This window comes from Cervus elaphus, chromosome 18 (assembly GCF_910594005.1).
Source record: "Cervus elaphus chromosome 18, mCerEla1.1, whole genome shotgun sequence".
Classification (NCBI taxonomy): domain Eukaryota; kingdom Metazoa; phylum Chordata; class Mammalia; order Artiodactyla; family Cervidae; genus Cervus; species Cervus elaphus.
In genome coordinates, this window is record NC_057832.1 from 39,355,201 (window position 1) to 39,370,792 (window position 15,592).

The 15,592-nt window shown below is 41.1% G+C and overlaps 1 protein-coding gene across 2 annotated transcripts in view; it reads left to right on the forward strand.

Moving 5' to 3' along the window:
• The first annotated feature begins 6,971 nt into the window (after window positions 1–6,971).
• Window positions 6,972–15,592, forward strand: part of SP4 (Sp4 transcription factor) — an 80,895-nt gene continuing 72,274 nt past the window's right edge. The window contains exons 1-3 of one of the 2 annotated variants that reach the window (XM_043872533.1): window positions 6,972–7,191; window positions 7,607–7,722; window positions 8,231–9,782. In XM_043872533.1, the coding sequence (XP_043728468.1) occupies window positions 7,185–7,191; window positions 7,607–7,722; window positions 8,231–9,782 (1,675 nt within the window). In that variant the 5' untranslated portion in view covers window positions 6,972–7,184. The remainder of the gene's footprint in view (window positions 7,192–7,606; window positions 7,723–8,230; window positions 9,783–15,592) is intronic. The other variant, XM_043872534.1, reaches the window with a different exon arrangement.

Below are 15,592 nucleotides of genomic sequence, written 5' to 3' on the forward strand. Positions count from 1 at the left end.
CACTTACACATTTGGAAAAAAATCTTCATGGGAAGAGCTCATTGAACAGAATAATTATAATGTTTTTTCATTTTTTCATTGCATTTGCTATTTATATTCTTTTCTACATGAATTTCCTCACAATCCTTTTGCTTTGTCTTTGCTTTCCCTAATATTCCCTTTGTCCTGTCTAAAAGCTCATCATGTGCTCCAGCAACGCAGAGATAGAGAAGCACCCCAAAGCTCATGCCTCTGCTGTGCTAAAGGAGTGTATCCCCTTTGGAAAGAAGCCAGACAGTGTTTTCCCTGCAGGTTTCAGCCTTGTTACTCTCTCTGCCCTGCCTCTCCCCATACTCATGTTCCCCAGTGCCTTGCATCTACCAGAGAGACCCTCACATCTCCATTGTGTCCTTTCCTTGTGTTGGACAGACTCCTCATTCAGTCTTGCGGGTAGTGTTGGGCGGGGGGGGGGGGGGGGGTGTGCACGCATGCTCATATACTTAAGTCACTTCAGTTCAGTCGTGTCCAACTCTTTGTGACTCCATGGACTATAGCCGGCCAGGCTCCTCTGTTCACGGGGATGCTCCAGGCAAGAATACTGAAGTGGATTATCATGCCCTCCTCCAGGGGATCTTCCCAACCCAGGGATCGAACCCAGGCCTCCTGCATTGCATGTGGATTCTTTACCAGCTGAGCTACCAGGGATGCTATAGTTTCATACCAGAGAATGTTCTAGTTTCATTATATTACATGTAGCTGTCCATTTTTCCCAACACCACTTACTGAAGAAAATGTCTTTTCTCCATTGTATATTCTTGTCTCCATTGTTGTAGATTAATTGACCATAGTGCATGTGTTTATTTCTGGGCTCCCTATCCTGTTCCATTGACCTATGTGTCTGTTTTTGTGCCAGTTCCATAGTGTTTTGATGACAGTAAATTTGTATTATAGTATAAAATGGTCTGACATCAGGGAATGTAATTCCTCCAGCTCTGTTCCTCTTTCTCAACATTGTTTTGGCTATTGATGTCTTCTTTGTTTCCATACAAATTTTAAAGTTTTTTGTTTCAGTTCTATAAAAACTGCCCTTGATATTTTGATAGGGATTACATTGAATCTGTAGATTGCCTTGGACAGTATGGCCATTTTAACAATATTTATTCTCCGAATCCAAGAACTTGGTTTATACTGTATCTTTAAACTTTGAATTCACTCTTAGATAAACTGGCCATTTGTTCCCCTGAGCCCTGTTTGGCTAATAGACTCAGGATTTGGTGTTACCACAAAAGAGAGTAGCTTTAGCAAATAATTGCTTCAATATTAGAAAGAAGGAAACTAAAATCTTTGGCATTGACAGAAATTCGTAGATATCTGGTTTTGAGTTGATTCATTTAGTTATCTTAAGGTTATTAGCATGATTGTTTTAAATGTCCAAGGGACCCTTATTGACACTTTGGAACAATAAATGTACAGATTTTTGGAATTTCAGTTAACATTCAGTTAATTAAACTCACAATTTTTTTTCCTCAAGCCTTCAAATCTACTTTTCAGATCTCCATGGTCAGTTTTTAATTCTCAAATTATTTGAATAAAATAAGAAAATTAATTTTACTTGATCTTTTATAATGCTCTATTAATCTCAAACATATTAACATTTTCTAAAAATCTCATAGAGTAAATTAATTTAAATTCATTAAATATTTCAAACCATATTGTTAAACATAATTACTTTTCCAAACACTGAAAATGCCTAAAATGGTGAATTATAGAACTAATATGCAAGTGGCATTTACAAAATAGCTTAAAAAAAAAAAAACGCAGAAAACAAAATAGTTGTTAGTTTTTGGAGCTAGCAAGAGCTTTGCTTTCCCAGAGAAAGTGTCTTTTTTCAACTTTCTGAAAATGAGAACTATAGAACCAATCATGTTTCTTTATTTACTCTTGCTCTAGGAACTTTGGAATCAAAATTAAATTTCAGATGAAACATAATCTGTTGACATTGTTGGTGGTCATATCTGTATTCACCATTTCATTTTTAAATTTAAATTTCACATTTTATTATATATGATTCAGGTCCTTGTGAAAATTGTTATGAATTAAAGCAAATAAGGAAATAGACCTGAGTATTATTATTAGCTGCCCTCAGGTTATTTAAGAGAATCTATAACAATCATTGCTTCCCTGGTGGCTCAGATGGTAAAGAATCTGCCTGCCTGCAGAACCCCATGGGCAGAGGAGTCTCGTGGGCTATCTAGCCCAAGTGGTTGCAAAGAGTTGGACAAGACTGAGCAACAAACACTTTCACTTTTCATAACCATCATTACAGATCAGTTCCTGCATGTGCTAGGGAGAATAACTGCTTATAATATATGGGGTGCCCTCTTACGTATACATGCCTCTACCCCCACTTCTGGTGAATTGGATAGTTTGTGTTTTATTTCAAACTATTTGAAATATCTTCCAAATTTGATTAAAAAAATTATTCCAGAAATTTTGCTGTGACAGGGTAATTTTATTTGTATAGATTACGTACTAAAACTTTCAATATATATTTATTGACTCAATAAATATGTATTGAATGCTTCCAGTGGTCCAAGCACCCTTCCAGGCATTTAGGATTATGTGTGTAAGGGACAGGGGAGGGGTGGGTTGTGGAGGAGTAGGGGTGGGTAAGGAGACAATAATTCTGTCCTAGCCTAGTGTAGAAAACAGTTCTACCTATATAGTGCAAAAGGTACCTTATTTCTGTAGGTAACCATATTTTAATAAACTATGAAAAGCAGTCATTTAGGTTGATATTATCCTTGATGAAATAGAGTTCAGAGTATATTATACAGAATACATGGAAAAATATCAAAGAGAATAGGTTGAAAAAATATTTGGGCAATACAAATGACAAAGAATTAACATTATCATGTACATTGAGCTCCTTCATTGATAAGTGAAAGACAATACTATAGGAACTTAGAGGCAGGGGTAGTAGTAAGCAATTTGCAGCAGTAGAAATCACTTGCCACTAAGCAAATGCAAAGAGGCTCAAGCTAGCAGTCAGATAAATACACTCCTCACCCATCAGATCTGCAATAATTTACAAGGTCAGGAACCACCACTGCTGGTGAAATTATAGGGAAATGAGTACTCATACTACCAAGCAAATATGTAAAATAAAATTACTTTTCGGTATAGCAATCTTACTGTATGTATTAAAATTTTTAAATATGTACACACTTAGTGTCAGCAATCCCACTGTTGGAAATCCCTCTACTAAAATAAAAATGCTAACATAAAAGAATATATTTGCAAGTACCAGTACAAATAAGTTTATTGCAAATTATTTATGGTAGGGTAAAACAATACAAACTTGAGTGACTATAATAGGGGTAGTTTTATTGAATAAAATATATTCATACCATGGAGTATTAAATTCTATGAAAATAATTACTTTGATTTATACTTCTTGACCTGGAGACATGGTTATTATATGTTATGGTTTAAAAAAAAGCTAGTTTACATATATACATCTGTATGTTCGCATATGTGTGTGTTCAAAAGTGTGTACAAAATTTTACCTTAACAAATTATACACACATATATAAATTTGTGTGAGTCAGATAAAAGTGAGAAAGGATTTGCCTGTTGGTTATTATTAATAACTTTAATCTTTGGAATAAAGATCAGTTAAAACAGAGTTTTTAGTCACTTATCTCTCTCTAGTTTGGCTTGTTGTAACTAGTGTATCTTAGCAATAATATTAATAATAATAATAAAAATCATAGGTTACAGATGAGAGTTTACCACATGCCAGAGACTGAGATGGTGATATTATCACCTTTGCTGTTTTATAGATGAAGGAATGAGGGGATAAAGTCACTTGTAGAAGACTGCACTCTAGTAACAGACAGTGGGTGCCTGCATGCACGCTTGGTTGCTTCAATTGGGTCCGATTCTTTGCGACCGCATGGACTGTAGCCTGCAAGGCTCCTCTGTCCATGGGATTCTCCAAGCAAGAAATCTGCAGTGGTTGCCATGCCCTCCTCCAGGGGATCTTCCCGACTGAGGGATCGAACCCACAGCTCTTGTGTCTCCTGCATTAGCAGTAATGCCACCTGGGAAGCCCTACCTTGGTGATATCAATTTCTTAAATTAATTATGTTAGAAATAATCATGTTAGAAATTACTTATGTTAGAAATAAATTGGTTTAAAGGAAAAACATTAAGTTAATCACAATATAGATTGTGTATAGCTTAACTTAGAAAGGTGGGGGTACGAATGACTATACTTTGGGAACTATGTTATCTAGCTAAACTTTCTCTATGTAGATAAAATGATGGTGCCTGAGAAGTGATTAATGTAGGTCACCTGCCCCTGGTTTCATCAACCAGGGAAGACAGACTTTTTAAAAAATTCTGACTGGGCTGTGTCTTGGTTGTGGTGCACAGGTTTTTTGCAGTCTCTACAGCATGAGGCCTCAGTAGTTAAGGCACATGTGCTTAGTTTTCATATGTGAGATCTTGGTTCCCCAACAAGGAATCCAATGGGGCCCCCTGATATGAGGGTGTGGAGTCTTCACCACTGGACCACCAGGAAAATCCCCAAGACTGACTCAACACAGGGACTAGAACCAAACCCAGACAACTTTGTCATATACTATTTTGATATGAGCCCATTCATCTTTCCTAAAAATTACTTACTCTCCCCTAAGAGGTCTACATTCCCTCTTCCCTTTCCCTGCTAAGATGACATTTAAGTTTGAATTCTTAGACACTTTGAGTAAGTATTCATTTTGCTGTTGGGCATCTCACATGTGTACTTGAGGCATACATGTTAATAACATTGCTTTTCTCCTGTTAATCTTTATTTGGGGCGGGGGTTGTGTCTCAGATAAAAAAAACAAGGGTAGGGGAAAATGATTTTTCTTCCCCTACACGATGTTTCATGAATTACCATTATTAACACTTATATATAAGGTACAGAATATTTAGGACACTTTTTAGATCTATACTGAATGGATAAACAATTCTTTTCTTTAACTCATATTTAAAGCCAGTGACATTGCTCCTCTGAGGCAGATTTTGCAAGGTAAGAAAAACTACAAGGAATGCCCTAATTCATAAGACTACAAAATGTCTTCCTTCATTCATCACAGTGAATTGGGGGAAAAAAAGACTGAAGGATAGACAGTGTATCTGTAAATGCGAGAAGCACTTTTGAGCTTTCTAAATTGTATAGGGTGGGGGAAAGGCAGGTGATTTAAGGATCTTAGGTTCATTTTTTAGGAAGGGGTAGACAATACTATTTAATTCTTTACTCGAATTCTTTTGTCTTGTTGCACTGCTGGCTTTGTCATCAGCCAATGTTGCAATAACTTTAACAAGCAAAGGAAATGCCAGTCAAGTGAAGCACCTGGGACCTCCTCACTCTTGTGACACGTCAGGCCTCAGGCAGGAGACAAAAATGCTCTAGGCTGTGTGTGAAGCCCAGGTGAAGAAGGAATGGGTGGCTGTGAGTCTAGATTTGTAAGGGCGCTTAGTCCCAAGGCCGGTGTTTATATTAGCGATTCACTTCCACTTTTGGTACATTTAATCAGGCATTATTACAATGCATGGCATCATCCTGACTTCAGGACTTTGGAGGAAAGCTGGGTCAGGAGGCTGTTCAAGTTAATTTTACAAGATACTTTATGCAGCCAGATGCGAATTTCACTTGCCCAGAAGCTTATGCAGAACCGTGACCAGGGCTGACCCAATGAGCTGCGCTTTTCTTCCACTCGAGAATCTTTTGAGACTCACAGAGTGAGAAGTCCGACAACCACGCGGACTATTCGGCAAGACGCAACGCAACCTTAAAGGACGGGTCATTGCTCAGCTCCAGCAACCAGCCAGAGACAACAAAATGGAAGATCCTTCTCCGAGGGAAAGCAGGCCTCGGATCTGAATCGCGGGGCCTGAGTTAGGGAGGTGAGCAAAGAAAGGAAAGGCGAAGGCGCAGCTCCAAGAAGCCGGGTTCATTCAAACCCGGAGGACAGCAAACCCCGCCTCCCCACGCCGCCGCCCGCTCAATCGCCGAGCGCTCCGGGTGTGAGCTCGCCCCGCGGGGAGCGGCTTGGAGCCGAGGAGGCGGTGGCAGAGGTGGTTTGGGCAGCCCTGCGCGTTGGATAGGCCCAGGCAAACAACACCCCTTCCCCCTCCCCCTCGCTCAGTTCAACTCCCACTCGGCCCCGGCCACGCCCTGCTGCCACCGCCTCCTCGGGCAGCTTTCCGCTCCGCGGCCCGGCCTCAGTCAGGGGCGGGAAGGAAGGCGGTGTCTCGGAGAGGCCGTCGCGGCCACCGGAAACTACGAAGGCCGACAGCCTTTGCGGTAGTGCCCCGCCCCATTTCTCCCACCACTCAGCGCGCGTCACCCAGGCGCTCAACCAATGGGGACCGAGCCAGGGAAAAAGGGCGCCCGGGTCCGGATGCGCCTCAGGAAAGCCATGCTCCCTGCGCGGGGGCAGCGGGCAGTTCACCGGTTGCGCCGAGTCTTCTGTGGCTCGCGCGCCCCCTTGTCCGCTCTTCCCGCTTTTCTTGAATGAGAATCCTGCTTTTTTTCTTTAGTGGCAATTCTGAGGGATGCTGGAGCCGGCTTTTGAGGGGAGGGCGCTGGGAAATGAGTAGGGGGCGGGATATCCTGAGACAACAAGTTTGGCTGTATGAAAGGCCTACCGGCAGTGCGCCTGAGCTAGAACGCCGAGAGAACAAGCACCGGAGGAGCCACGCGAGGAAAAGAAAAGCTGCTGAAAGAATAACCCCCAGAAAGGGGGTGGAGAGAAGGCGGCCCCAGCGCCCCGGCCCCCGGCAGGTCGGCGGCCAATCCGCTGGGGGAAGGGGTGGAGAGTCGGAGGCTCTGGCAGAGAGAGGCCGAGGGGGGTGGGGAGTAGGCCCTGCTTGCGCCGCCCTGGCCCCGCCCCCGGCCCGCACCGCCGCCCGCGCCGCGCGCCGCCGCTGTCAATCAAGGGCGAGTCAGCAGGGCTCGGGCGGAGAGAGGAGCTGCTACGCCACAGCCCAGCGGCGGCCATTCGCGGAAAAAGAGGCAGAGCCTGTGCCAGCTACAGCCTCCTCCGAGCCACCGCGGGCGGGCGGGACCGGCCTCTCCTCCCGCCTCGCCCCCACCCCCACCCACCTCTATCCCAGTGTCTCCGTCTGAGGGTTTGTCCTGTTAATGCGGGATGAGCGGTACGTATTCTCCACCCCCCTCGGTCTCCTTCACCACCTCCCTCCCTCCCTCCCTCCCCAGACCCTGCTCGGTTCTTCCCCCTCCCCCGGGGCCGCTGAGATGCTTTAAGGGGAGGAGGAGAGGGAGGGAGGGAATCAGGGGGAGGGAAGGAGGGTTGTGTTTTGTCTTAATGTCTGAGAGAGAACAACCTTCTGGGTGTTGCTCTGGAGCCGATGGGTCGGGTTTCAAACCACGTTTTGTGATATCCCCCTCCTCCCTTCCCTCCTTCTCCCCCACCCCCTGCCGGTGTGCGTGGATCGCGGGTTTATGGAGATTAATGTTCGGGGGGAGGGGGAGGAGAGGGGAAGGGGAAGACGAATAATAATAATCCTAATAACCTGTTGTCGTGTACGGGGTGGGGGGGGTTTGTTGCAGATCAGAAGAAGGAGGAGGAGGAGGAGGCGGCACAGGCAGCGGCGATGGCTACAGAAGGAGGGAAAACCTCTGAGCCAGAGAATAACAATAAAAAACCCAAAACCTCAGGCTCCCAGGTAAAGGCAAACATCAAAAAAAAAAAAAAAAAAAAAGGCATCACGAAACCTAAGGGGAAAGAGGGAGTTATGCCCTTTAAATGCCCAGAAGTGAAGAACAGAACAAAAATGTTTATCCACTCAAAGCATCTTTCTGAGAGTGAGGAAGTTAAATTGTAAATTCATATAGGTTTCACATGTTTGGAATATCGTGGTTAAAATTCCACCAGGAACTCAGACTACAAGAGAAAGGTGTGTGTTTTCCCAAGGGCGTTTTGAGTTTAGTAAAATAACACTTCAAGAAAGTTTGTTAGAAATTTCTTATTATTTATAGTTTATATTGTAGGACCTGCTTCCTTATTCCTGTATCTTATTGCTTTTGCTAATATTTAGATTTTTTTCTTTTCTTGAGTAAGTTCTGAAATGTAGAGCTGTCAAAATAAATAAATAAACCCCTCCCAACTACTGGCCTTCACTAAATCCTCCCACTTTTTTTTCCCTCTCCCTTTTACTATCCCATTTTGGGTAGGACTCTCAGCCCTCTCCTCTGGCTTTACTGGCAGCTACTTGCAGCAAAATAGGGACTCCTGGTGAAAATCAAGCAACTGGACAACAACAAATTATTATAGATCCAAGCCAAGGATTGGTGCAACTTCAGAATCAACCACAACAGCTAGAACTGGTAACAACACAACTTGCTGGGAATGCTTGGCAACTTGTTGCCTCCACTCCTCCTGCTTCAAAAGAAAATAACATTTCTCAACCAGCTTCTAGTTCATCTAGTTCTTCCAGCAGTAATAATGGGAGTGCATCTCCCACAAAAACTAAATCAGGTAATTCTTCTTCCCCTGGTCAGTTTCAAGTCATACAAGTACAAAATCCAAGTGGTAGTGTACAATACCAAGTGATTCCACAACTTCAAACGGTGGAAGGCCAGCAAATTCAAATCAATCCAACGAGTAGTTCATCTCTACAGGATTTGCAGGGTCAAATTCAGCTCATTTCTGCAGGTAATAATCAGGCTATACTCACAGCTGCTAACAGGACAGCTTCTGGGAATATTCTTGCTCAAAACCTGGCGAATCAGACAGTTCCAGTCCAAATTAGACCTGGTGTTTCAATACCACTGCAGCTACAGACCCTTCCTGGTACTCAGGCTCAAGTTGTAACAACCCTACCGATTAACATTGGGGGAGTGACTTTAGCTTTGCCAGTGATAAACAACGTGGCTACTGGAGGGGGAGCTGCGCAGGTTGGCCAGCCTGCTGCTACTGCTGACAGTGGCGCTTCCAATGGGAGTCAGTCAGCGTCCACACCTACCACCACCACGGCGTCTGCCAGCATGCCAGAATCTCCCTCCTCCTCCACTACCTGTACAACCACTGCATCAACATCTCTGACCAGCAGTGACACGTTAGTGAGCTCAGCAGATACGGGCCAGTATGCAAGCACATCAGCCAGTAGTTCTGAACGCACCATTGAAGATTCTCAGACACCTTCTGCTACGGAGTCTGAAGCCCAGAGCTCCAGTCAGCTTCAGTCCAATGGAATACAGAATACACAGGATCAATCAAATTCTCTTCAGCAGGTGCAAATTGTAGGCCAGCCTATCTTGCAACAGATCCAGATCCAGCAGCCTCAGCAACAGATAATTCAAGCTATTCCACCCCAGTCTTTTCAACTCCAGTCAGGGCAGACGATTCAGACCATCCAGCAGCAGCCTTTGCAGAATGTTCAACTTCAAGCAGTAAATCCGACTCAGGTGCTTATCAGGGCTCCAACTTTAACACCTTCAGGGCAAATCAGCTGGCAAACTGTACAGGTTCAGAATATTCAGAGTCTTTCAAATTTGCAAGTTCAGAATGCTGGGTTATCCCAGCAGTTAACCATCACCCCAGTGTCTTCAAGTGGCGGCACAACCCTTGCTCAGATTGCTCCTGTGGCTGTTGCTGGTGCCCCAATAACTTTGAATACTGCCCAGCTTGCATCAGTGCCTAACCTTCAGACAGTGAGTGTTGCCAACCTGGGTGCTGCGGGTGTTCAAGTGCAAGGAGTTCCAGTTACAATCACCAGTGTGGCAGGTAAGTTACTGTACAGTCTTTGCCTTTAAAGATCCTTTTAAACTGTTTTTAGTAACGAGGTAGTGCTTTCCTTTGCTGACTCAGATTCGATGTGAACCTGTAAGTAAGCAGATGATCATAAAGAAGCTAAAGTACACAGGAATGTCAGACTCACTGCCATAACTCCGTATTCATCAGTATGACCCATTTATGTTTACAGATTTTGCGTTAGGTTTATGTATTTTCTAAAAGTTTTTTTTCTGCAGAGCAGACTTTCCGGATAATCTTTTTTTTTTTTTTGTAATTTAGAGATCAAATTTGTGTATACTTGAGCTTTTCTGAAAGAACCCTGGTCAAAGTGATGCTTATGTCTTACTTAAGGGAAAGTCTATTTAAAGCTGAAATAATACAGTTATAGATCTGCTGCAGTTTGAATTCTGTTACTCCTCACGCTTCTGCATCTTGTTGCCTGTGCTTGTGCATTTTATTATACAAAACTAGATGTTCATGCAGTTGAGAGATATGGTTTTGAGTGGCAAATTGTTTCATTAACTTTTATGCCTACTTTTCTGCTAAAACCAAGATTTGCTCAGGACTTTCAGTGAATAGTCCCCTATAAAATTATATTTAAATAAAATCTACAGTGGTTGAATTATTTATAGGAGTTTTTAGTGTGAAATTGGTAGAAAGCAATTAAAACTATAGACAGTAAAATGTCACTAATTTGAATTTGTTGTAAGGTCGTTTTAGAACTAGTTATGAAGTAGTTATTTGTTACATATGTGAATGGAAACTTTTGAAGTAGTTGGAAAACCAGTCTTATTAAGTGTTTTAATCTTTTGGGATCAGTCTTCTCACCTAATGCCATTTGTTTTCTAGTAATTAAACACTTTTCATTTGATTATGAAAACCTAGTTGTGGTTTTGGTGTCTGATACTTAAGACCTCTTTAGTTAAATTATTTCTGTTTTGAGAATCAGAAATGAATAAACATACCACTTTTGAATAACTTTTCTTGAAACAAGTTGTGGATAAATTATGCTAGGGTTCTTGTTTTACAGTCACTACCTAAAGTAGAATTATATATTTAAAATTTAGAAGTTGTCAGATAGACCTCTCTGATTCAGGAGAATGGAGATTACATGTTTTATTTAGATACCCATTGACTCTAAGCCAGAGCTATCCAAAAGAATTTTCTGTGACGAGGGAAATGTTCTATATCTCTTCTATCCAGTATGTTAGCCGCTAGCCACATGTGGCTATTGAGGACTTACATTATGACTAATGCAATAGAAGAACTGAATTTTGAATTTTACTTGATTTTATTTAATTTTAATTTAAATAGTAACACATGACCAGTGGCTTTTTTATTGACAGCATAGTAACTAGTCAGAGAGTGTTTTGAGTGTGGTACGTTTTCCCCTAAAACTATTACAGCACAATTTCATGCCTGTTTCTATGGATCACAGTCCTCAGCTTCCTTTGTTTCTACTCTTTTTCTGAACATTGACAATACGTTATTTCAGAAAAATGTCTGTTTTGGGTGGGTTGAATGACAATTTGTATTGTCAAAGCAAAGGTTGTTTCAGTTATATTTCATCTTGCCTTTTAAGCATTAGTTAGTGAATTATGATTAAGAGGATTGTATAATCTTTAGTTTTGGCTAGAAATGTTCAGTTTTTCTGTTTTCTCATTGATACCAATTATGACCCAGAGTTTTCCCTTCGCCTCTTGAAGGTAAACCAGCATAACAGAGTAGGATCTTCTGACTGCCTCACATTCACTTGCTGTCCCGAGCTTAGTCACTCAGTCGTGTCAACTCTCTGCGACCCCATGGTCTGTAGCCCGCCAGGTTCCTCTATCCATGGGAATTCTCCAGGCAAGAATACTGAAGTGGGTTGCCATGCCCTCAGGGATCATTCCCAACCCAGGGATCGAACCCAGGTTTCCTGCATTGCAGGGAGATTCTTTACCATCTGAGCCACCAAGGAAGCCCACTTGAATGATATATTATTGTAAATGCAGGATCTGTTTTCTGGAATTGTAATTTTTAGGGGTATGGTCAAGGATTTGGTCAAGGATTTCAAACAAACTTTTCAGGTGGTTGTAAATCTCATTTAAGTTTGAGAACCAGGGATCAAGTTGTCAGCCGTGAACTACTGATAAGGCAAAATATGGAGGAGATGGATATCGAGCCTAGTTCATAAGTGGCTCAGAGAATAGATTTCTGTGGCAAGTACAATTCATAATTTTTATTCCATAAATATTGACTAGCTATGTGTTGAGCACTGTCAGTAGGTGTGTTTAATCTTGCATTTTCTGGGATAATTTTTTTATTTAAAGAGTTTATATGATTTGAGGGACACTTACGTATATGAGAAAATTTGAGCTTTATGTAGTTGGATTTTTTTCTCCTAAAATCAAATACCTTAAATTTTGTTAATTTTTAATAGATATGCTCTGTTCTAAGAAAATACCCGTGCTGTAAAGACCAGAAATATATGCTGATTTCAACAAGTCTGTGCAGTTAATCTGGGTCTCGTTTGCAGATTTTGCTTTACTTCCTAGCGTAATAGGTGTTTGACAGACATTTGCTGAATTAAGGTATACATGGTGATAGAGAAGATAGCAATTTAGAATTGGGTGCAGCACCCTGGAGTGGTTTCATTTTTTATTTTTTTATAATTTTATTTATTTATTTTTGACTCTGCTGGGTCTTTATTGCTGCAAGCAGGCTTTCTCTGGTCGGGGGTGGGAGGCTGCTCTCTAGCTACAGTGCTCCGGCTTCTCACTGCGGTAGCGTCTCGTGGAGCCTGGGCTCTGGGCTCGGCGACTTCAGTAGTGGCAGCTCCTGGGCTCTAGACTGCGGTTCAGTAGTTGTGCACGGGCTTAGTTGCTCTGCAGCACGTGGGATTCTCCCAGGCCAGGGATTGAACATGTGTCTCCTTCCATCATAGGTGGATTCTTTACTGCTGAACCACCAGGGAAGCCATGGAGTGGTCTTAATGAAGCTAAGGAATTGGCTGTTCTCATTCGTTTTGACTTTGAGCATTTAAGACATTAAGAGTGGTACACCAGGTACTTTCCTGTCTCTGGAAGGGGGAGAATGAGCAGCAAGGACCTGATATTTCCCTTCTATAAATGAGCCCTGGAAGTTCAGATTTCTTACTTTGTGTTCTCATTTGCTTTTTAGTACTTTTTGATTACTTCATGCTCCCCCCCCCCCGCCCCAGTGGTATTATTTAATTTATGGGAAATTTTTGTTCTTAATATTCATAACAGCTATTACCAGAACTTGAAAAAATGATTTAGCTTTGACAGAATGTATTGGCTAGCTCAAGAACAAGGGGCTAAGAGTTCTCCACCATCCATCCTCATGTTCTTTAGAAAGTATAGGAAAGGTTCTGGAGGACATGGACAGAAAAATTTTAAAAAAATTATACAAGATAAATAAAATGAAACTAGTATTTGAAGCTGAGGAGCTTCATACTTGATTTTATGAAATGCAATGTTAATGATACCCTACAGGACGCTTCTTTCCTTGATAATTATTCAGTTTGTGTTTCTGTGGTTTGGTCTCAGCTTGAATCCTGAGTTCTAGGTTGAGCATCTAGCTAGTTAGGATTGTAGTAGGAACTAAATACATGTGCTCCTACTGTGAATCGTATTGTTTGTTTCCTTGTTAGAGTTTGGAGTTTGAAGAAGAGAAATCCTCTTAAAAAGGTTAAGAGCAAATATAATAACTAGTCATGGGCTTCTCAGGCTCAGTGGTAAAGAATCCGCCTGCCAACGCAGGAGACGTGGGTTCAGTCCTTGGGTTGGGAATATCACCTGGAGAAGGAAATGGTAACCCACTCTAGTCTTCTTGCTTGGGGAATCCCATGAACATAGGAGTCTGGTGGGCTGCAGTCCATGGGATCGCAGGGTGGAACACAGCTTAGCAACTAAAACAACAGTAAGAACTAGTTACACTGCTGGCTTAAGAATATCCTTTGTTTTAAGTAAGTGAGGATAATGGATGATGTTGTCCTCAAAAAAGAACTACCTGCTTTTGCAGTGTGTTCTAGTAGCCAAAGTGTCCTAGATTAAATGAACTATAGGAGTTATTTCTCTTTAAAGAATTTAGAACGTGTAGGGACCATTGATTTCATTAGTAATTGCACTGGCCAGCAATTTGATTTATTTTTGGCCCTGATCATATATGGTAATAGATCATGCTTTTGCTTGATAGATGGATATTTCTTTGTCAGTTTTAGTGGAAATTAACATTTCTGTTGAAATTCTTGCATAAAGGTAGTTCAGACATGAAATGTTGCTGGCACTTCAAGAACTCTATCTTCCTTTACTTCTTTGGAGATTTAAAATATAAAACCTTGGGATTAACAGAACCAGGAATGGAAGAGTCAATTTTGGTGAAAATAGAATCATTATTGGTGAAAATAGAGGCCAAACGAAATAGTTGACATTTATATTTAATTTAAAAACCTAATTTAATCCAGTAGAATCAACTTCTTACACCAAACTTTTTTCCAGAGCTAGTAAAAGTAGAAAATTGACTAGACATGTAATACAAATATGGTTTTCCTCTGCCATATGTTGTATTAGTTTGGATTTCCCTAGTAGGCATCTTAAAATAATGTATATACATATGGTATACACATATGGTATACACATATACACACATATGTATATGTGCATATATAAACATACATGTATCTATTTGTATGCATATGTCTCCTGTGTTATTTCCTTTTTCAGAGAAGTCATGTTTATTCCTATAATTTTCTTTTTGTAAAATCTTCTAATATTGTTTGTTATAGGTTGGCGTTCATTAAGAAACTTATATCTTGTGCCCTGTACAAGTGATTTGGATTCTGAACTGCCAAGTTGGTTTTACCCGTTAGAAGATGTATAGCATGACCTTTAAGATCTGTTGATGATGATATAACAATATTGTTGCCTCTTTTCAAGTTTTTCACGGAAGATAAAAAAGTACTCGTATAGAGCCACATTAATTTTTTAAAAGGGCATCTTTGGGAGGCATTTCAAGATAATTGAGTGAGGGAAAATAGAGTGTTAATCATCTGCTTTTCAAATCTAAATCAGGGAATATATAACAAGTAATACTTAAATATTGGAGCTGGCGTAAAAGCAAGTTGAAGAGAAAGGAAGCTTGAATAAGCAAGAAGATGGGGAAAAGTACAAATAACACAGATTTGCAAATGATAAACTTTTACTTGAAATGGTCTTTGAGATTATTGCTCACTAGTTGGTCTTCCTTATTGCTGTTAAAGTCTATTTATAAAGGAATTTTGTGTTTTTACTGTTATAAGTGAAAGCAGAAACATGGGTCAGAGATTCTGCAGTGCTACATTGCATACTTTTAGGGATGACGTAGTAAGGATTGACAGTAAAAGGGGCAACCTGGCCTGATATCAGACCATATCCAGATGTCCGTGTGGGCTCTCCTGTACTCCTCTGATCTAGGTATGAGTAAGATTGGATACTCCTTATGCTTGTCATTTTGTTACCTAGTGAATGAGCAAGTTGTGGCAAAGGGAACCTATTGCTAATGTAAGTATGTGTGGTGAGAGAAAGACTTACTAAAGTTGTAGTTAACTCAGGTAACTTAAAGATAATTGAGAATCCTTCCTCCTCCCTCATCCCTTAGTGGTACTTTAGCACAAAGGAGACTGAAGTTTAGAAAGCTTAAGTGACTTTCTTGTGTTTTGTGGCAAAGTGAGAACTAGAATCTTGGCTTCTGCTTGAGTTGTCTTTCTCCTGTATTTCTGCCTTTGTTAACTGAATCTTTTGCTTGGTAATGAGTAAATG